The following is a 22,514-nucleotide window of genomic DNA, read 5'->3' on the forward strand; positions in this document are numbered from 1 at the left end:
GCCATAGACGGAGTGGATGGCAGACCCAGCCCTCCAGACCTCTGTCTCGTTCAAGCCTCTGTCGAGGCAGCCCCCCAACTCTGCGGTGCTCACCTCCACACTCATGAGCCCCTGGGCAGTGAGCTGCATTCTCTGAAGACGACCCAGCTCCATATAGCCAGCAACCTGGGTCTCACACAGCCTCTTGCCTGCTCAAGTCCCACCCCCACTGCACATACAGGACCCAGGGCTCGGGCATAGGCTGAGAGATGGGGACCAGATGCCCTTGGGGGATGCATGAGGCAGATGCCACCCCAAGGGTCAATGACACCCCACAAAGGTCCCAGACAGCCTCAGGGACCAAGAGGAGCTGGCCCCCGGAACAGAGAACCAGAGGAGAGGGGTGCGGTAGCTTGGGGGCCCCACCTACCGTTCCTCTCTCGAACTTGTTGGTGCGGTTCTCTGACTTGCCCAGGTACCGCTCCCCGGTGTCCCCGAGGTCCCCATAGATGGTGATGTAGACCTTGGCGTCCGTCCCAGCCCCAGGAACGTTTCCTGTGAAGATCTGCACCGAGTACAGCACAACTGGGTGGGCAGTCGGACAGACACACAGACAAAGGGAAGAAAGGGACGGCATTGTTTAGTTTGGGGGAACTGGATTTGTAGGCGGAGTTCAGCTTGTGGCCCAGTCCTCCAGGAGAACTCTGTGTCCTTCTTGTCTGCTCCATTATGCATGCTCTGCTACAAGTCCGGCTGGATTCAGCAGTGGGACGTTTGCCTCTAAGAGACTCAGGGGATGGAGACTTTTCCAGCATCCCTCAAAACACCCATCACCACCCCCAGGAAACTGCCTGCCACGCATGCACACCATGGTCACTAAATGCACCTGGCGTGACACATTGACAAAAATGTGCCTTCCCATTGGAGGGTGACCAGTATCAATGCCAAATCCTTCTAAACAGTTTATAGGAAAAAAGTATATTTAAAAGAATAGCTTCCCCTCAGTGTCTCTTCTCTTATTTGCATTTACTCTTCAACCAAGCTGCCCCAATGCTCCAGGGAACCACCCCCCACCAAAGCCGCAATCACTGTCACCAACTCTTTGGTCTCCCACGGCCTTTAAAGGGCTCAAAAAATACTTGGTGTGACAATTATTACAGATTATTAAGGAAAATAAAACCAAACGCTGTCTTGTTTTTTGTTTTGCTGCTAAGCATTCATCAGGGAAGAATAAAGTAGTCACTCACACAACCCCCCACCCTGGGTGGGGGGAAGATGCATCTGTTTCTATGATGGTTAAGCATTTTGTGTCCCCTCTCCACAGTCCTTTGTGCCAGGAGCTTTGGAGTTTCAGGCCAAGGAAGAGGGGACTTAGCTGGATTATCCCCAAGGGGATGGATGGAAGTTGTGGCTTTGAGGTGAAGGTGAAAATGGCCCAACTGGGAAGAAGTTCAGTTTCTCCAGCCTGGGAGCAGGTGTGGGTTTGAGAGTGCCTATGGTGGTAGGAACTCCCCACCTGCCCACAGGGACCCAAGGAGACAGCTGCCAAGCCTGTCTGAAGCCTTGAAGCAAGGAGGCCTTCAGGGTGAAGACAGGGTCTTTTGACAAAGCCGGGCTCCCTGGAGAAGCCTTTCTGGCTCCCAGAGAAATGAAACTTGTGTGCTGGCCCACAGCCAGCAGCCACAGTCTCACCAGACAGCAGGAGGCCACAAGTAAAGGTTGTTCTCACTCTGAACTGAAGGCCAGGTCCCTGCTGTGAGCCTCAGGATTTTTATAAGACCCTAGAAAAGGGGATGCCCCCTCCCTGCAGTGATTGAGATGGACTTTCTTACCAGCCCATGCTAGTGGGCTCAGAACCACATGTAACTAAATGCAGGAGAGTCAGGTGATGTGAGCTGCTCTACCCGTGGGTATGGAAAACACTCACGCCCACAACATGGTTCCTATTATTATCCTCATTTTCCCTTGGATCCATAGCGTTATTCTTCCCTGCTCTTCTTCTGCCTCTCTCTGCTCCTTGAGCAGCCTTACAGGTTCCTAAACATCTGCCTTGCCCTAGATGCCCATGTCTTCCAGTTCTGTCTGCTTCCCACAGCTCTCGCCTGTGAGTTCCCCAGGCTGTATCTCCAGCCCAGGTCCCTTCTGCGCTCTGAACCCACATCCCTGTGTCCACCTGGACTGGACCACAGGCCACAAGTTCACATCCAGTCCTGAACTCCGCCCCCTTTCCCATCCTCCCCTCTCCATCACCCCACCCAGCATCTGCTGGCCACACCTCCTTGGTGCACCAGGAGATCTGCTCCTAGATGCTTGTCCCCTCTGAGAGCAGGATCCAGCACTGGCCACACTTGAACCCTGACCCCCTGGCCCCCAACTTGCTCAGTTCGGCGCAGAATCCAGTCAGCACTTCACATACACATTAATAACATCTTCTTTTGTCTAAAGGAGTCAACGTGATCCACACCTGGCTGGCTGATATGACATGAGGTAACACTAGGAATCTTGCCGGAGTTTGGACACAGCAGTTGACTGTCCCCACCCTCCTCACTTGTCCTCCCCACCTATTTCCTGGTTGTTCATTCAGACCTGCTCCACACCTGGGTGGAACCTTTTCAAAGGCGGCCCTTGTCCCAGAGTGGAGTGTGATGTCCCCAGGGCTGTGATTTAAATGGACTTCCTGCCCCTCACTGCTCTCTCCAGTCCTTTTGGGAATTAGCAAAACCGACTCAGCTTCTGGGTGCTGAGCAGTGCGGTCGTGCAGTCAAATCCTGCTATTTCCGGATCCTCCTCCCTCCCCATCCCACCAAGGCCACCCAGCTCTCCGTGAAAAGATGTTTCCCTAGAAACACCACCCAGCGCAGAGGGGTTCGTGGCATGCTTTTAACGTAGAACAGCCAAGGGTGCCATGAGGACAGCTTTCCAGCACGTCCTCTGGGATCCAAGTAGAAAAGCAAATGATCCCCCAGATTCAAAGTAAAACACATTCAGAGAAAGGGATGTGGGCAGGGAAAGGCATGTCATTGAGGTAACACTTGTTTTTATCTCGAAGCAAGTGGCAACTCAGAAGAAAAGAAATGTCACAGCTACAGCAGAGGCTCAGTTTAGGTTGAGGTCTGAGCCTGGAGCAATGCCACCCAGTAAGGGAAGGGAGAAGAGCATTCAGAGACCAGTCAGAGAGGTAAGAAGATGTTTGGAGAGAGTCACATGGAAATTTACATTAGCATATGTAAAATAGATAGCCCATGGGAATTTGCTGTGTGACAGGGAACTCAAACAGGGGCTCTGTAACAGCCTAGAGGGGTGGGATGGGGAGGGAGGTGGGAGGGAGGTTCGGGAGGGAGGGGACATGTGGATGCCTATGGCTAATTCGTGTTGATATTTGGCAGAGAACAACAAAATTCTGTAAAACAATTATCCTTCCATTAAAAAAAACAAATAAATAAAGGAAAGAAAATGGTGGTTCCAAAGCAAAGGAAAGTGTGTGCTCAGGCTGGTGCAAATTCTGCAGGAAAGAGCCTCATCAATGAGGAAAAGGTGGCTGGCACACACAGAAAAGAAACCCATGGCCTTGGCCGCGCAAGCTACACCCAGCCCCGGAGAACAAACACCAGAGTTACAGTTCCATACAAAGCCGGAAAGCTATCTGATTCACACTCAGTAGGGACAGCTGGATCCAGCAAGAGCAGAGAGGACCAAGTCCTGCGGATTAGAAGCCAAATTAACTAAGCAAAGGGAGAGAACGAGGACCAGTTGAGCCCAGCCACAGGAGAGCACATACGTGGATGTCTGATCACACTGTCAGACCAGGGAGGGTTTGAGCACAAGACTCAGGGTGAGGGCGCTGCGACTTTGAAGAACAGCCATGCCATTTATTAGCTGAGTGAACTCTGGCAGGTTGTGTAACCTCTGTGAGCCTCAGTTGCCCTCGATATGGAGTGAAGGTAATTACAGACTCTGCCTCTGAGGTGCAAAGGCTCCGCCCCGCACAGGGCAAGTGTCCAACAAGCGGGGGTTCTGCCGATGGTGATGAGGGTGATCGCCCCACACTTACTGTCCAGAGGCTCCTCCACTTCCTTGTAGACTTGCCTTAAAGACCCATCTCTCATGTATTTCTCGGTGAAGATGTCATAAGGGACCAGTTCTCGAATGGTCTTCTTGTCATCCTCTGAAGTGGCAAGCCATCGATCACAAGGGAAAGTCAAGGTCTCTGTACCCTGGGGTGAGGAGAAAGGAGGAAACTGAGCCCTTCATGTGGAAACTGCCAACTTCAGTCATTCATCACCCGGGTCAACACTCACGGGGACCAAGCCCGAGGGTGATGGAGCCCCGCTGATAATGCTAAAGCCCCAGGGGAGGCCCCCAGCCCTGCCCCAATTCCAGCAGATCCAGTCTTACTTAAAGCACTTCCAAACCATGTCAGGGGGAGGCTCTGGAAGGTGGAATTCCCCAGGTCACTTGAAAATGGATACCCAAACCCCATCCCAGAGACTAAGACTCAGCTGGCCGTCGGAGGAGAGTCTGTATTTTAAACTTCTCCCAGCTCACTCATACCACAGCCATGACTGACCGCTGCCTCCTAGCTTTAGAATTCTGTGGTTTCAGGAATGTTCTCCAAGTTGTGTGGATGGCTTTCTTTCTCTGAGTTGACCTTGAGTTGCAGGAAGGACACACTTGGTCACTCACTAGTAGCATGGCTTTGGGGGTGAGGAGCAGAGACACGGCTGCCCAGACCCTTCTTCTTGAAGGTTTTAAAAGATTGTGCCTTGGGCCTGCTTTAGTTCCTGCACTTGGCGTGAACTAGCTGAATTTTCCTTAGATGATTTTTATCTCAACTTAAAAAGGCTGCAGTTTCTTATAAGAAATCTGACTTGAATCTCTTCTGAAAAAGGACAAAAGAAACAGCAGGACGGACGAGTCAGAAACTCACATCTTTATCTGGGAGGAGCCTGCGGATGTCCACGTGGGAGCAGTGCCAGCCAGGATTCATGCCCGTATTATCATGGCCAATCCGGATTTTTTCAATGATTTCTCCCACGTCTTCTAACTTGGGGAAGGAGAAAACACACCAGATGTTGGCTGAACAGCCCAGGAAAGTACAACCTCAGCAGAACCCTGCCTCCTGAGGGCATCTACCTTAGAATCCCCTTGAACTTCCAGGGGTCACTTTCTCCCAGTCAGTCCCTCCTGTTTGGTCAAACCAGCCCCTGCTTTCCCTTCATTACACACACTGTGCTGACACCTCCCTTCCTCCCCCCGACTTAACACCAGCCTAGACTCCAGAACTCAGTTCAATCAAGCTCTGGGAGGCTGTTCCCCCTTTTCATGGTGGAGCCCAGCCTGCAGTCTTCTGCTACTAGCAGAGGCTTGAGACCTGAAGATGCGTTCTGGTTCTGCCCAAGCCCTGTCTTGCTAGTCTGACCTTCTCCTAGACCCCTAAGGGCTGCTTCCATCTCCAGCCACTCCTCTTCTGTGTCAAATTCCAGTTCCTCAAGCCTGACATTTTCTTGCCACAGGGCCTCTGCATCAGCTTTGCCTGCCCCTTCCCTTTCTTCTTTACCTAAATTAGGTAAAGTGTTTACCTAGGTTTGCCCAACTAGTGTTTGCCCAACCTCATCATTCAGGTCTCACTCAGCTCAAGGATATTTACTCAGGGAAAGCCCCTGATCACCTTGGTGGTTTAGACACTAAGTCATGTCTGACTCTGGCGACTCCACGGACTGTAGCCTGCCAGGCTCCTCTATCCATGGGATTCTCCAGACAAGAATACTGGAGTGGGCTGCCATTTCCTTCTTCAGGAGATCTTCCAGACCCAGGAATTGAACCCAGGTCTCCTGCACTGCAGGCAGATTCTTTATCAACTGATCGATAAGGACCTGATCACCTTAAAAAGTTCAAATCTCTTCATGATAGGGTCTGACAGCATCCTATCACACACACATGCACACACACACACAAACACACCAGCACTTCTCACAGTCAGAAGTTTGCATTGACTTGTGTGAAACCTTCTCTTCCATCACTGAAAGTCATAAGGGTAGGCACCACGTCTGTTTTGCTCATCACGGCATCCCCAAAACCCAGAACAGAGCCCTTGACCTCAGTACTCAATACCTAATGGCAGAAAGGATGGAAGACTGCTTCCTCATCTGTGAAATGAGTATGACAAAGTCAGCTGGGCTCTCTCACACCTCAGCCACCAAGGTGTGCATGAAAGTCACCTTGAATGAAACAGCAATCCGTGCAGACATGGTGAGTCCCTGAAATTCAGGAGGTGCCATCTCTCATCTCTCCTGCCTGGAGCCTATGGGCACACAGGGCCAGAGTGGGACTCAGCTAGGAGTGACTGACTCCCTGATCCTTTCCTTGGAGTCTTCGAAAGAGGCAGCAAGGTGGCCAGACACAAGGCAAGGCATCCACACAGTTGGCACCTGCCTCCTTGGCTCTCTCTGTCAGGCTGCCCTCCACCAGGTCCCACTCCAGGGCTCTGGGAGCCTCAGGGGCCTCTCCCACGTCTCATGTGTCATGTACTCCCCTGAAATGGTGCTGTATGTGTCAGTTCACGCCCTGCCTCATCCCAGTGGGGATCTGGGCAATCACAGGTGGAAACAGACAAGGAAGTCCGGGTAAAGGGAAGAGAGGGCCGGGAAACACAGTAATACCCAGATGCTGGCTCATGCTTGGTCCATGCAACTCATGCCCTTGGCATTGACAGGTCGAGGTTAAGGAGGGTGTGCAGACTTGAGCTTCCTGGCAGCCCCTCTGCAGAGCTTTCTGCCTGGCCTGCTCCATCAAGGACTCAGAGCTACAAGGAGATGGCACAGTCAGCTCCAGGGTGGATGAAGACTCCTGATGAGTGAATGGCATCTGAATGAGTGATTGAGCATTCACCAAACATGGAACCTCTATAAGCCTAGACAGATATGACCTGGGGATGAACTGGAAGAGCTCCCAGCACTGCACACCCTCCACACACACACACCCCCACCATTGACAGCCATGGGCAAGCCCATCAGCACCGCCTGAGGAATGTCCCCCTGCTCCCACCCACCTCCATCCTTCCCAGCTGTAGGAAGGATCCTACAGGATCCTACAAGCTGCATGATCTAGACAAGTCTCTTGACCTTCTAGGCCTTAAAGGCCTCATCTATCAAATGGGGAGATTGCTCAGCCGAAGGCAGGGACATGGGCAGGACAACCCTTCAAGGTCACTTCTGGGTCTAAGATAACAGACGTGCTTCTTTTTGTCACCAATTCTCTCCTTCCAAGTGACCAATATGGCGTCACTTTGCCGGAGACACCTTGAGTTAACAAACTCCCCACCAGCCAGCTCACCCACACTTCATCAGAGACGTGGTGTCCCCCACGAGCTCCTGGACTTTCTGAATCATTAAACAGAGACCAATGAATGCACGGGGCCTCACCCTTTCACAGTACGAGAAACAGGAAGCTCTGGGCGAGATCGTGACTTACAGGATCTGCACTCAAGGACACTGAGCTGCCAGGCAGCTGGCAAAGGGGACAATGACACCATCTGACTCTTGGAATGGTGATGAGGATTAAATGAGGTGATACACCCCAAGTGCCAAGAACAAGGCTGACACATGGGGAGTGCCCAGTAAATATTAGCTATTGTTATTTTCCCAGCAGATCCGTGTGTCTGAGGATGAGGCCACAGAGAGGGTGGGCTTGCCCCTGAGTCAGAGGCTGAGCAGAGCCAGAATCCAGGGTTATGGGCTCACGCACAGTCCAGCACTCCTCCTCTTACCCGAAGATCAGTGGGAAAAGAGAAATGGAGAGACAGGGACACAACGCGAGCTCATTTGTGTCTAAGCTCTCATACTCCCCCCAACACCCAGGTAGATTTGGAAAGAAAAAAATTGCAACAAATCACTGGCAAATTATAGCTGCCTATTAGGCAGACTTCATTGATGGAACTTCCCGGAAGCCAAGGTGTGATCACACTCAGGCCTCTGACAGCATCCGGCTGGGATGACGCACACACCGGGACATCTCTGTGGGTGAGATGCTGCTTCTTGTGGGTAGATGAATCACCCTTGAATTCTCCATGTTAAAAAATCTCCACCAAGGTGGGAACCTTCCCACAAGTGCTGACTGCTCCCGGAGAAGGTGGGGAAGGGAAAGGGAGTTCCCTGGGGCAGACACGACCCGAGGAAGCAAGATGGGGCTCTGTGCTTTGTCTCCCACCAGAAAATGAGGGGCACATCTCCCAAGGTCCCTACTACCTGGAGAGCCCAAGCCCCTACCCCTTGTCCTTCAGAGTCATCCCCTTTAAATCCTGTTCCACACATCCTATAGCCAAGTTACATCACTCTCCTATTCCCTCTTGTCAAACCTCAAGCCACACGCTGTGTTCCCTTCCACCTCTGGCCCACAGCCATGATGTCCCCCTTGCTAGGAAGGCCTTCCCTCCTTGGTCCCTCATATGCCCACTTTCAGGTCCAGCTCAAAGCTACCACTTCCAGGGAGCCCTCTTTGGTCTCTGAATACCTATAGCACACTCAGCCAGCCCCACCGTTTGCTCTCATAGGCTAGTGGACAGCAGGGGCTAAGGGCACATATTCTGAGCCAATCCTTCTGGCTTTGAATCCTGCTTCCACTCTGCCTTGGCTGTGTGATTTCATGGAAGCTACTAAACTCTCTGTGCCTGGTTTCCCCGTACTTAAACACGGATAATCACAGTGCAGAGTTGCTCCGGGGGCTAAGTGACCCTATGACAGCGCCTTCTTACCCCCAGGAGCAGCTATGATGATGATCACTAGACCCTCTCCTTAGCCTCGTGTGAGATCTGGGGTTCCCCAATTGGACTGCAAGCCCCTTGCAGGCATGATCTGGGTCCTCTGCGTCCCTGGTCTCTCCCACCCCACCTGGCACAGAGTGGGGTGCACAAGGAGGCACGGGATGGGTGTACAGAATACCCAGGTGTGGACGTGGTGACATACATCCACAATAAGCATCGGACAGCAAAACTCTCAGGCCGGAGCAGAGGGGGAACCAAGGAATACATGGGATGCTCTTTTGTATTGGCTGTAGCTTGACAGATAAGCAGGAGACAATAATGTGATGAGGAAGTCTGGAAGCCAGCTCTCTCTGTGGCTCTGCTGTTGGTGGCACTGGAGATGGCCCCAGTGGAATTGTGCCTCTAGCTTCCTTAAACCCTGTCCACTCATTATCACCTTTGACTCAGACACTGGTCCCGGAGAGGGAGGGTCACTGTCCTCCTGGCTCCTCAGAGGTACTGAGGTTCAGAGAGCTTGGATGAACTGCCATCTCCCTCACTCATAACAGCCCATCAAATGAAAGGCACATGCCAGACTCTGGACAAGGACTCCATCTCCTTGCCTTCTGGTCCAGCCCGCACCCCTGTCCTGGCTCCCCGGAAGCCTGCTGGATGCCGGTACCTCCATTATGAAGCGGGAGGCAGACTTCCTCTCAAAGAACAGCTTCTGTTCCCTCTTGTTGGTGCACAGGTACTTCTGCTGGGTACACACGGCATCACAGCCATAGATGACGATGAAGATGTTGGCGTCTGTCCCAGCGGCAAAGACATCACTGGTGTAGAGAGTGATTTCATAAGGGACAACTGAGGGGAGGGGACAGAGGGCAAAGTCAGAGGGGAAGTGAAAATGGGAAATAAATGCAGGCAGGTCAAGTTCTTCACCAGCACCACCACTCTGGATCTGTCCCTTCACTGGGAGCTGCTACCCAGGGGCCTGAACCTTCATGTGGTTGCCTAGCAACCCAGGGTGGAGGGAGGTATCCCAACATGCCTAGTGTCCATCAAAAACCGCTGTCACCTCAGACTAGGGTCTCCATGCCTCTCCCATCACAGAGCTAGTACAACAGATTGGGTGAAAGCACAGACTCTATCTAGCCTGACTGTGTGACCTGTGCAAGTCACCTAGAGGAGCCTTGGTTTCCTCACTTGTTACAGCATCCTCAATGCAGTCCTTGGCTGCAGACACCCTATACACAGGAGCATTATGTTTCAGGGGACAACTGCCAATCAGATCAGCCAGTCTACAGTGGCAAGAGTCCTTTCTCTTCTCTTCTCACCCCTTCTACTACTCATCCACTGGCTCCACACTGCCCTGCCCCTCCCCAGCAACACAGACTTTCAGATGATGATAGAGGAAATGAAGTGTCAAAAATCCACCTAATTGTTCCATTTTCTCCTTTTCTTTAGCTGGTAAAGGAATTACATTTAGCTTCTTTTCAAGTTCTCCGCCCCCCGCCCCCCCCACCCCCCTAATCAAGACAACAGTGATTTCTTGGGTGTGTTAATGACTGGAGTGAGGACTGGTTAAGGGGTTGATAATGACCCTTCACTGTTAGACTTTGGAGAAGGAAATGGCAACCCAGTCCAGTACTTTTGCCTGGGAAATCCCATGGACAGAGGAGACTGGCAGGCTACAGTCCATGGGGTTGCAAAGAGTCGGACAACTGAGCAACAACGAAACAACCACAAATGTTAGCCCTTATCTTTTCTCCTTTTTGGGTCTTACAGCCACCCTACACTATTATCTCTATTTTGCAGACAAGGAAACTGAACTCCAGAGAAGTCAGGTTCTCTGCCTGTTGTCACCAGCTAGTTTGGAGTAGAAATACATCCTATATTTCCTTTCCCTGGATCTAGAGCTCTGTCCACAGACAGCACAGGGCCCAGGGAATTCCCAAAGTAGGCCTGGCCAAGGGTCAACCCCGGATGAGGGACTGGGAGTTGGCAGGTGGATGAAGAGGTCTAGGAGGAGGCCCAGCCTTGCCCTGCAGGACTCCTACATGGTGTGTACCGCCTTGTCTGAAGCTCCGCGTGGAAAAGGTCCCTGACGATGGTGCCGTCATCTTCATTCTTGGCCAACCAGCGGCCACAGGGGAACGTCATGCACTTTCCAAGGGATGGGGCGTCCACCTCTACCCAGTCCACAAACCAGCCTGGAGCCTTGCCTGGAGGGAAGGAGACACAGAACCTCTCAAGGACCTCTACACAGATGGCTTCCTGTATACAACTTCAGGGACTCCAAGCATCCTTCCCTAGCCATAGGCACCAGCGTGGACTCATCATCCCTTTTGCTTACAGCAGTGTGGACTGATTCCTGTGTATCTTACCAGATCCTACTCTGGGCTGCTGTCAGTGAAATGAACAAGAGTGAAGGGACATGGGGGAGAGATGACAGGAGGCAGAGTCTGAGAGGAGGGAAGCAAAGAACCATCCAGGGTGGAAGGTATTCCAAAAAGGGAACCCAGATCCCAGAGAGAGCCTGTGTTAATGAGGACTCCACACTTTCATCCAGGGGCAGGGTAACATGCTGGGCTCCCTGGCCTCAGTTTATGATGCATGAAGGGAAGGGAAGCCAGTGAAGGATTGATGCTTCTCCCTGGGAAAATGAGTGCTCAGGTTTAAATAAGGAAATGGAAGCCAGCCAGGCAGAGACCTTGTCCCTCAGTCCCAGAGGCAAGGAGAAAGGCCTCCTTCCTCAGGCTCACAGGATGGTTTGAAGACCAAGAAAATGAGTCCTGCTTTACTGAGAGAACAAACTTGGACACAGTATTAGGGGGTTCTGGGAAGAACTGGCTCCATCCGTGGTTCTAAGTGGAGCTCCCAGAACAACAGCCTCAGCATCACCTGTGAGATATAAAAACTCTTGGGTCCCATCCCAGGCCTACTAAATCAAAGACTGGCTGCACACTGAAATTTCTGACTGTGGGGTTTGGGGAGAAAGCTTTAAAAATCACCAGTGTCCGGGCCCCACGCTGATCAATTAGACCAGAATCTCTGTGCAGCCGTGAAGGGACTAAGGAAGCTGTGTCATTATGGAAAGCAGATGACATCCAAGTCTACCCTAGAGTCTTTCCTAGTCACCCATGGGAACCTGCCCATGGTCTTCATGTTCTCAGCCAGGAACAGAAGGGAGGGAAGCCAGACCTGTGTTGTCATGACCGATCCTGACTTTCCACAGATCTCCCAGGTCCAGGGTCTCCACTGTGAAGATTTCAATACTATCCCTCTCAAACTTGTCGCTGTTGGTCTTGGAGGATTTCAGGAGGGTCATTCCTGCAACCAAATGGCCCCAACATGACTGGCTAGGCCTGAGACCTTCAAACCTAGTCTAACTACCCCTTTTAGTCTCTTCTCCTAATGAGCAAATTTCTGAACTTCTATCAAATTTGGACTATACAGTTACCATCCATGGGGCATTTTTGGCATTTTGTATGTGTGTGTGTGTATGTATGTCCTTTTATGGAGCTTTGCAATAACCCTTTGACATATGTATTTTTTTTTCATTTATTTTTATTAGTTGGAGGCTAATTACTTCACAACATTGCAGTGGGTTTTGTCATACATTAACATGAATCAGCCTGACATATGTATTTTTATTACCAGTTTTGCTGAAGAAAAGGAGACACAACCACAAATTAAGGACCTTATCCAAGATCACCGGGGAGAAAGCATTAGGGCCCTAAGACACACCCCTCAGGTTTCTCCACGTGGGGAGGAGGCCACCCTCCCATGTTCCCTGGAGTGGGGAAACAGGGGCATCCCTGCAGGATGGGGCATGTGGCAATTCTCCGGACCCTCTTCTCTGGATGACAGAAGGAGGGTTGGATTCCAGCGCCCTTCACCAGCCACTTCACATACATGCTCTGTCCTAGGGCTCTGACTGCAGTGTCGGTCTGAAATTTAAGGTGGTCCCAGGGTCATCACAATCCCCTCCTGCCTCAGCCTTCACGTCTCCTTATCCCTGTAAGTCCTGCCTCATGTAGGAAGTCTTTTGATAATCACAGACTTATTGCAAACGATTTAAGTGCACAAAGAATCAGACAGACCTTGGTTACTGTCTGAGTGGCCTTGGGCAAATTACTTAATTCTCTGGATCTGGTTTCCTCAAATGTCAAAAGGGGTGGCTTTGGTGCCTTTCCCATAGAAAAGTTGTGACTATTTAATAAGATGATGACTGTTCAGTGTTGAAGAATGTGCCAAACACATAGAAATCCCTTGGCAAATAAAAGCACTCCATTAGGTCCCCTCAATTTCATTGACCATGGTTCAGTAACTATTGCAATGACATACATTTGTAAGTTTCAACCTGATTCATTCATTATATTTGCATTATTTAACTTATTAAGTAATAATAATACTAATAATAAATGTTTTATTGTCATTTTGTCTCAAATATTTTACATGTTCAATTTCATTAAATCCACAACTCTAGGGGGTATCTACTAGTTTAATCTCCATTTTACAAAAGTGCTTGTGTGTGCTCAGTCATATCCAACTCTTTGTGACCCCATGGACTGTACCCCACCAGGCTCCTTTGTTCATGAAATTTTCCAGGCAATAATTTTGTGGTGGGTTGCCGTTTCCTACTGCAGGGAATCTTCCCAACCCAGGGATCAAACCCATGTCTCTTGTGCCTCCTGCACTGAGAGGCAGACTCTTTACCAACTGCGCCATCAGAATATGTTACAAATGGGGGAAACTAAAGCAAAGAGAGATTAAGCACCTTTCCCAAGGTCATGCAGCTAGTAAGTGGTATAGGAGAAATTTAAACCAATTAGTCAAGCTCGAGTACACATGACTGAATTAGAAGATGAGCATCTCAAGGTCAGTGATTGCAAAGTCAGGGATTACCTCTTCATTCTGCAGCAATGCTTGGAATAGAGCTTTAGGGGTAATGAGAAAATATGTGATGACTACATATTTGAGGAACTGGTTCCTCTCTGATCTCAGAATGGCTGGACAGGTGGCCCAAGTGGACAGCTGACTCCAGTGCATATGCCACCTTCTGTGATGGCCTTGACAGAGGCTCCAGAATGACTCCAGGATTCTCTGAGCATCTCATATCAAGAGTACCACGGAACCCACTGGCTGAATCTTATTGGAGGTTGGGAAGAGCCACCATTTCCCAGATTGTTATTGAGATAGAGTTAGAGCTACCTCTGCATTTAGAATAGCAGGGAAAAGCTGGCAAAAGACAGAGAGCAGAGACTTCTCACTGTGTGGACTGAGGAGCTCCTTCACTGTAGTTTTGAAAGCCACCATAGTGACGCCTCAAAGAAGGGTGCAGGAAATGGTAAAAAAAAAAAAAAAAAAAACAAAAAACAACACCTTTCAGGAAGGGGGCACAAAGACTTGGGCACCATTACCTGGGGAGATGATGCTGCAGGGAAGATGATTCTCACAGCTTCCAAACACTTGTAGGGTGTAGAGGCAGCAATGAGGCCCGAGAGAGGACTTAGAAGGATATAAAAAGAATTTTAAAAGAACAAGGAATTGCCTTTCTCTGTTGGGGTCAGTTGCATGTAATCTTTCAAGAGTCAGAGGCATGCAAGTGTGCAAAATAGGGACAGGAAAGCCTCTCCAATCAATGGTGTTAGGAAAATGGATGTCTACAGTAAAATAATTCATTTGGACCCTTCTCTCACATCATACACAAAAATCAGCTCAAAATGGATTACAAATTTAAATGTAAGACCTGAAACTGTAAAACTCCCAGAAAAAAAACATAAGGAAAACACTTTATGACATTGGTCTTGGTAATGATTTCATGAATATGAAACCAAAAACACAGGCAACAAAACTAAAATTAACAAGTGGGATTACGTTAAACTAAAAGCACAGCAAAAGAAACAGAATTCTGTAGAATGGGAAAACATATTTGCAAATCGTGTATCTATAAGGGGTTAATCACCAAGATATATAAAGAAATATATGACTCAATAACAAAGAAAATCTAATAACCCAATTAAAAATGGGCTAAAGACTTAAATAGACATTTCTCCAGAGAAGACGTAAAAATGGCCAATAATATATGAAAAAAGTATTCATTGTCACTAATTATTCAGTTCAGTTCAGTTCAGTCACTCAGTCGTGTCTGACTCTTTGCAACCCCATGAATCGCAGCACACCAGGCCTCCCTGTCCATCACCAACTCCCGGAGTTTACTCAAACTCATGCCCATTGAGTTGGTGATGCCATCCAGCCATCTCATCTTCTGTCGTCCCCTTCTCCTCCTGCCCCCAATCCCTCCCAGCTAATTATTAGGGAAACGCAAATCAAAACTACAATGAGATACCATCTCATACCTGTCAGGAGGTTACTATCAAAAAAAACCACAAAAGACAACAAGTGTTGGTGAGGATGTAGAGAAATTGGAATCCTTACATACAGTGGGTAGGAATCCAAAATGATGTAGTTGCTCTGGAAAATAGTATGAAAGTTCCTCAAAAAGTTGAAAATATAACTACCATAAGAACCTGCCGTCTCACTTCTGGGTATATATTGAAAAGAATGAAATCAGGTTCTTGAAAAGATATTAGCACTCCTATATTTGCTGCAGCACTATTCACAATAGCTAAGACATGGGATAAAAGTCCTAAATGTCCATTGACAGATGAATGGATAAAGAAGATATGGTATATACATGTAACGGAATATTACTCAGCCTTGTAAATGGAGATTCTCCAATATGCAACAATGTGGATGGTTCTTGAGGATATTATGCTAAGTGAGATAAGCCAGGCACAGAAAGACTAATACAGCATGACTCGACTGAAATGAGATATCAAGGTCAAATTCATAAAAACAAAGATCGGATTGGTAGTTACCAGAAGCAAGGCATAGGAGGAAATAGGGAGTTATTAATCAATAGGCATATAGTTTCAGTTTAGTAAGATGAACAATCTCTAGAGATCTGTTGTACACCATGAACCAATAGTCAACAATAATGTACATTTAAAATTTGGTAGGAAAACAGATTGCATGTTAAGTAGTCTTCCCACAATACAATAAAACAGTAAAGAAAATTTTTAAAATGATTTCTTAAAAAAGAAAGTGAGAGACATGACCAGGATGTCTTTGGAAAGTTCCACTGCCTCTTCCGGTCTCCCTCGAGAGGAACACGGGTGAATGTGGCCTTGCATTGCTCTCTTACCAGTGTCATCTTGAGTGCCAAAGAGTGTGATGAAGACATTGGCATCGGTGCCAGCGTTCTTCTTGTCCCCAGTCTTTATGGTCACTGAAAATGTGGTAGATTTATCTGCCAGGAGAAGAGTGTGGAGAAGTGAGTGGTAGATTGCACCTCCCATGAAGGGAGGAGGGAGACAACATACTAAGCACGTTTCTCTGCTTAGGTTGACTATTTCTATGAGTCACTTTCCTTGCAGTACGTGTTGTTCTGTAGTTGCCTTTAATCTGGAAACTTCCAGAAGGCAGAGACGAGGCTCGCCACCCCTACTTCCAACTCACACAGGAAACCCTCAACCAATAAAGTTGTAGGATGCCTAAGGAAGACTTGGGGTGACTGTGACGTTCAAAGGTTCTTCAGCCGGGAACCCTGGTCTGACTCCTCCAGGTTGGAAAATTTGAGGGATGCGAGTTTCAAGGAAGGGAGCACAAGCATCACAGGAATTGTGAAAGTTCATTCTTCCCCTTGACAAAAATATTCACATTGGGAGTCTATAACGAGCCTGGAGGGGAGGACACAAGACCAAGTCAAAACCAGCTGTAACTATTCTGTTCTATTCCATTCCATTCCTGACAATAACTCCATGCTAAGCCATGTACTTTACAGCCAGCCATACGCTAGACATGTGAGAACACACCCCTGTCACCTCCCCATTCTTGCCACGGAAGACTGAGAGGGTAGCACAGCTAGATTCCCAGAGAAGGACGTGCTCAGAGTCCAGAGTGGAGAGGAAGATGGAGACCTAGTTGGGGAAAGACAGAGGAGAGGGCTGCCCGGGGGAAGAAATCAGCTCTAGCCTAGGAAACCTTTCTGCTCCAGGGCCAGGTTGTCGAGGGGGTTGCTGTCACCACCTCCCCCGCCCTCCTCCGCGCTTGGTGGCAGCACATAGGACTCGTCCACTGGCAGCAGCTCCCTGGACAGCTGGCCATCGTCCTCCTCCACGGCCAGCCAACGTTGGCAGGGAAAGAAGTACCTGTGCGGGAGGGGAATGGCGAGAGTTTGGGAATGTCTCTTTGAGAAGGTCTCATGAGAGAGCAGTCATGGCGGAGACACTAGAGGCCCTCATGGGGCCCAAATGCTCCCCTGTCTGTCCCCACCCCCCAGCACCGCCCTCCCATCCTACCTAGGCTCGGAATCACCCCACTAGTTGCTGGCCTGGTGGTGGTTTAGCCGCTAAGTCCTGTCCAACTCTTGTGACCCCATGGACTGTAGCCTGCCAGGCTCCTCTGTCTATGGGATCTCCCAGGCAAGAATACTGGGTGGGTTGCCATTTCCTTCTCCAGGGGATCTTCCCGACCCAGGGATCGAACTCAGCTCTCCTGCTTTGCAGGCAGATTCTTTACCAATTGAGCTACGAGGGAATCCAGTTTGCCTGGAAGTCTACGCTTGCCTGGAGTAGACAACAAATATGGGATGTGGTTTCCATACACCCCATGGAAAAAGGCTGTGTTAACAGTGCCTGGAATCAGGGTCACATAGGAGGAATCTAGAGAAAGAGGTGTTTCTGGGGATTGTTTTGGCCTTTTCTAGAATCAATCTATTAGCCAGAGTCACTTTGGCAGAGAATATTGTACATAGGAGGTGCTTCATACCTAAGGGATTGAAATGGAATGACCCACTTAAGCTTCTGGAAGATACAAAGAGTATGACCTTTAAGGAGCTGGCACAGCAGGCAGCAGACACCATCCAGGGAAGGGAGGTCCAAGTCAGACTCCCCAGCGGAGAGGCTGAACCCAGGGCAAGGGAGGAGCCGGGATGGAAGGGAAGACAGGACGAGGGCCAGGAGAAGCAGCAGAGAGTGGGGACTAAGGACTCGTCTCTAGATCCAGACTGGGTTTGAATCCTGGCTCTACCACCTACAGTCCTGTGAGACTGAACAAGTCTCTTTACAACTCTCTGCGAGAGTTGCCAGATTTAGCCTGCAGAATCACAGAACTCCCAGTTAAATCGGAATTTTAGAAAAGCAAGGAATAATATTTGGGACACACTTATACTAAAATATTATCTTTGCTTATCTGACTTTCAAATTTAAGCGGCCATTCTACATTTTATTTGGCAAAACCCTCTATAGAATGAGGATAATGCTGCCTATTTCAAAGGCAGTGGTGAGAATTACATGAATTAAACATTTTTAAGTGCTTAAATTGCCTGGCTCTTGGTAAATTCTTGGTTAAAAATTCACTAATACTTTGGTAGTGGTGATGATGATGACAGTGATGGTGATACTTCCTTTCTTTGTCTTCAGCCCCAAGCCTGGGATTTTTGGAGGCCATGGGCTGGACAGTTCACCGTTGGGCTCCTGGGCTCCCAGAACAACTCAGAGGGTTTGGGGACAGACCATCTCTAAGTTGGGGCTGGTGCACCCCATCCCTACTGCCGTCCAGGTGCATAAGATGTATTCAGAGATGGGTCAAAGTCTGGAGATGCTGGGAACAGTGCAGACCGAGGGTCTCATCCCTTTCTGGGCCCCACACCCTCCTGCAGTCCTTACTGCCTCCCATCAGCATGGGAGAGGAGCAGGGCCAGGGGCGTGGAGGTGCAACTGTGCATTGAAAGTGAAAGTCACTCAGTCCTGTCCGACTCTTTGCGACCCCATGGACTATTCAGTCCATGGAATTCTCCAGGCCAGTGGGTAGCCTTTCCCTTCTCCAGGGGATCTTCCCAACCCAGGGCTCGAACCCAGGTCTCCCCCATTGCAGGCAGATTCTTTACCAACCGAGCTATGAGGGAAGCTCCCCCATAGCTGTGTACCGAGGGACATGGATTTAACGGGTGGGAGGACCTCAGCCTTGAGAGAGACAAACTAGACTGCTTTGAAATTAGTGTTTAAGTGAAAAATGCATATTGTTCCACTTTTAAGCCTTTTAAATGTATGAATGGAAAAGTTAAATTTTTCTTCAACCAAATAATTTATGAATAATAGGCTTTTAGTTCTAAATTATGGCCAATTAAGGGAGAGAGACGGAAATAAAGAAAAGAGCGGGGTTGGGGCCGCGGAGGAGTAATCAGAGTGTGGGCGGCTGGAGGAGGACAGAGACGGGAGGAGAGAGAGGTATAAGGAGCTGGAGAGACTAATACTGGGAGACAGAACCGTCAGCGAGACAGAAAGGGAGGGCGCAAGCGCTCCCACACCCGCGAAGAGCGCATGCGCAAGGCATCAGCGCCTGTCTTCTGGGTGCACCACCCATGTGGTCCCTGAGATACCTGCTCGGGGAAGTTAGAGGTCCTCAGCACTCCCACTGCGGCAGTGTCGCGGGCCCCGAGCCCCCGGATCCCGCTCCCTGGCGGTGGAGAACCGGAGGCAGAGGCTGGACGGGCCTGAGCGCCGGGCATTTAGCCTCCATCCCCAACAGTGCCAACAAGCACCACAGGAGGTCTAGCGGAGGACTGGGCCTCTGGGCCAGTACCCTCCCCTTCCTCCCACGGGAGTAAATCCTGCTCCAGGAGGCCTGGGGAGGGGGCTAGGTGGCTGTTCCTCAGGAGCGGAGGAGAGGCAGGCAGGTGCTCTGGCCGGGTGTCCACCACTCCTGCCAGGGCAGTGGAAGGAAGCGGCAGGGCTGGGGTCAGCAGGAGGTTTAAACTCAGCATGGGAAACAAAACTCGGGCTGCCAAAAGGATGTTTCACTTGAAAGTAAAACTGGAACGAGCAGATTGCATACTGAAAGCTTTAAAATGTGTTTAATGCATGGCCTTTCCCATTTTTTGCGTAAAGGCTGAAGCTCATGCCCACCGGTGGTACGGGAAGAGTGGTGTGACCAGAGTGGGTCTGGGTCTCAGGGACTCTGGGCTTGTGCCTCTGCTCTTCCCCTAACACGCAAGATGGCCCCTGCACCCCAAGTTTCGTCGCATTGAGGCTGGATGAAATCATCTGTCAGGTCTTTTCTGTCTCAACATTCTGTGATAACCGCCCTCCCCCCCAAATCCTGGAGGAGTGAGGGGTTTCAGAGAATATCTTCCTGTTAGGTGAAACTTACAGGGAAAAATAATTCAAGAAACTTTTTGTTCAACCCTTGCTGGAAAGCCCACCCAACACATTTGCCACCTGTAATGGAATTCAAGAATAACATCTGTCTGTCACGATTCAGGGTCTTAAGAGACCCCCATCAATCAGAATAGGAATCTATGTCTTAGGACTGGAAACAGAGGTGGAGAAAGGCTACCTGATTGAGTGTGGACAGAGCTCAGAACACTAAATATATTCCTAACTTGTGTGGCATTTGCTTCTTCCTCTCTGAAGTTGAGTGATTCGATTTTATTGCAGATCTATATAAAAAGATAGCTAAAGGATTAAGGGAGGAAGGAAGATGTGGCAAACCTCATTTAGTCAACAAGGACGGGGGCGAGGAAGCAGCAGAGAGAAGGACTTAACAAAGACACACTAATTCAAGACAACACACTCCCAAATGTCCGCCCATTTCTGTTATGTATTCAGAAACTAAAACATCAGAGATTCATAGCTTTAGAGGTGAGGAGGACTTTGAATTTTTAAGTCCTTGCTAATGTACTTGGGATCTCTGGGCTGTAAGGGGTCTTTAAGAGCCAGTGCACAATTTGTCACATCTCCTTCCACTGCAAGGAAGAGCATGGAAACATACACTGAGGAAAAGCCTCCATCAGCTTGGATGCCTGAGAGATCACAATGATTCTCAACATATACCCCCCTGATGTCCACCCTCCGCCCACGTCATATGTTATGAGCAAGAACTAAGCTTCCATTGTGTGAGGCCACTGACATTTTAGGGCTACTTGTTATTTAGCAGAACTTAGCCTGTTCTGACTGATACAACTTGGGATACCACTTGGACATGATTGTCAAATAAATGGTCGCTGAAGTGATGAGGAAGGAAGAGGTTGCCCAGAAGCATGTATTTAAAGTGTCTCTGCCAGAAGTCAGGCAAACTGCACACCCCACGAGCTCAGAGTCTCCTTGCCCGCTGCCATCCACAGTCCCTGGCATACATGGGCACCACAGGAATCAATGGAATCAAAAGGCATCGTGCCCTCTTCAGGTGACACGTTCTTAATTCCTCCTTCAGAATTCCTGCCACAACTCCTAGGTTTCTTAATCAGCCACTATTCTTTTCTTGAAGATGCATTTTCTCTTTTCCATCAGCCCCCTTAGAATGTGGTGCCTGACGTCACTCCAAGGCTCCAGGAACTGTCTGAGCGGAGCCAGTGAGAGGAGAGGACCAGCTCTCCTCATCCCAAGTGTGACGGGGCTGTCAACGTGAACATCAACCTGACACTTTTAAAGCGTTTTTTTTCCAGAGAGGCCAGTGGTGGAGCCTCCCAGGCTAGAGTCCCCAGACAAACTGTCTCAACTTCACAATTTTCTCCCTGCCCAAGGGACTAGCGGCCTCCTTATATGAGAGGATGTAAGTCTGTGGGTAGAGCCTGGTCAACCCACGGGAGACCTCAGACCCCAGGACAATGCACTCAGAGCCACTCACAGCTGCAAACCACCATTAAAAAGACTTTCCACATCATTCGATCACGGACCCTGACAGCTTGAGACTCCTCTAAAAGACCTCAAGCACTCTCTATTTGGAAAATAATTAATCCTTTTTTTTCTGCAATTGAGTTGCAGATCAATAAATCTTCGGTCCCCACTCCCCCCAGTCCCCTCCTCCTGGGGTTTCGAGTTCAGACTCAGCTGCCCTCTAGAGCAACTGTCTCAGAGGCCAGAAGGGCTCCAAGGGGTCCTGCTTGAGGTGCTGCTGAATCTGTCCAGCTCTGGACATCCGAACCCTGGGGCCACTGTGGCTCTGTCTGGGTGACATGGCGATGGCAGGGACTCTGGGTATCACACCCTCTCCTGAGCCTTTCTACTCAGACAGCATCTCCCGAGGGGGCCTGACAGCAGCTGACATCTCCCTGTTCCTCCCCATCTTCCATGCTTAGCTGGAAGGGTGCCCATGAAATGCAGCCAGTCAGGAGCCTGGATGTGTTTGCAATGTGGCTTTGGAGCCCCTTCACCCTGTCTCACCACCCTCTCCAGTGTTCTTTTCCTGTTTCCTATCCTCCATGATCTTCATGCCCAAGAAAAACCCAGTGACCCACTGCATCCCGTATGTGCCCCCTGGCTCTCCACCTCTGTGCCACCTGAATCACATTTTTCAACCGCTTTTAATGCTCTCTGTTTCAAGCACTCAAACATCCAAGGGCTGCCTGTTCATAAAGGCACATCTCGATGCCACCTTGGACAAAAGAGCAGCCTGATCACCTACCATCACACCTTCCTCCCTGGTCCCCTCAGTGTTCTACGTTACCACGCGGAGACCACCAGCACCTGCTCACCCTGCAATCCCTGTGCTCTCCCTGCCTCCCTGGCTGTCAGCTCCTCAACCACCCTGCACATTTTCTTGCCCCATTTCCTAGCTGTCCGGCCACTTTTAGATGTTGACTCACTGGAACCTTTCTGCCCAGGGAAAGAACTGATGCTGCCTTTTACTGGGTGTTGGGCCCCCTGACACACAGCACCTCACTTAGTCCTTGCTATGATTTTTGTTTTGTTTTGTTTGTTTGTTTTCCTTGCTATGATTTTGTGTAAGA

At 49.6% G+C, this 22,514-nt stretch overlaps 1 protein-coding gene across 3 annotated transcripts in view; it reads right to left on the bottom strand.

Annotated features, from left to right (window-relative positions):
- The window catches only part of LOXHD1 (lipoxygenase homology PLAT domains 1), a 193,735-nt gene that overhangs the window by 59,070 nt on the left and 112,151 nt on the right, over positions 1-22,514 (bottom strand). For 2 of the 3 annotated variants that reach the window (XM_043444370.1, XM_043444369.1), the window contains exons 22-29: positions 16,769-16,935; positions 15,930-16,034; positions 11,921-12,049; positions 10,777-10,941; positions 9,399-9,580; positions 4,907-5,023; positions 4,031-4,193; positions 410-564 (exon numbers count right to left, since the gene is read on the bottom strand). In XM_043444370.1, the coding sequence (XP_043300305.1) occupies positions 410-564; positions 4,031-4,193; positions 4,907-5,023; positions 9,399-9,580; positions 10,777-10,941; positions 11,921-12,049; positions 15,930-16,034; positions 16,769-16,935 (1,183 nt within the window). Of the gene's footprint in view, positions 1-409; positions 565-4,030; positions 4,194-4,906; positions 5,024-9,398; positions 9,581-10,776; positions 10,942-11,920; positions 12,050-14,142; positions 14,793-15,929; positions 16,035-16,768; positions 16,936-22,514 lie in introns of those variants that run through there. The other variant, XM_043444371.1, reaches the window with a different exon arrangement.

This window comes from Cervus canadensis, chromosome 23 (genome assembly GCF_019320065.1).
Source record: "Cervus canadensis isolate Bull #8, Minnesota chromosome 23, ASM1932006v1, whole genome shotgun sequence".
Classification (NCBI taxonomy): Eukaryota; Metazoa; Chordata; class Mammalia; order Artiodactyla; family Cervidae; genus Cervus; species Cervus canadensis.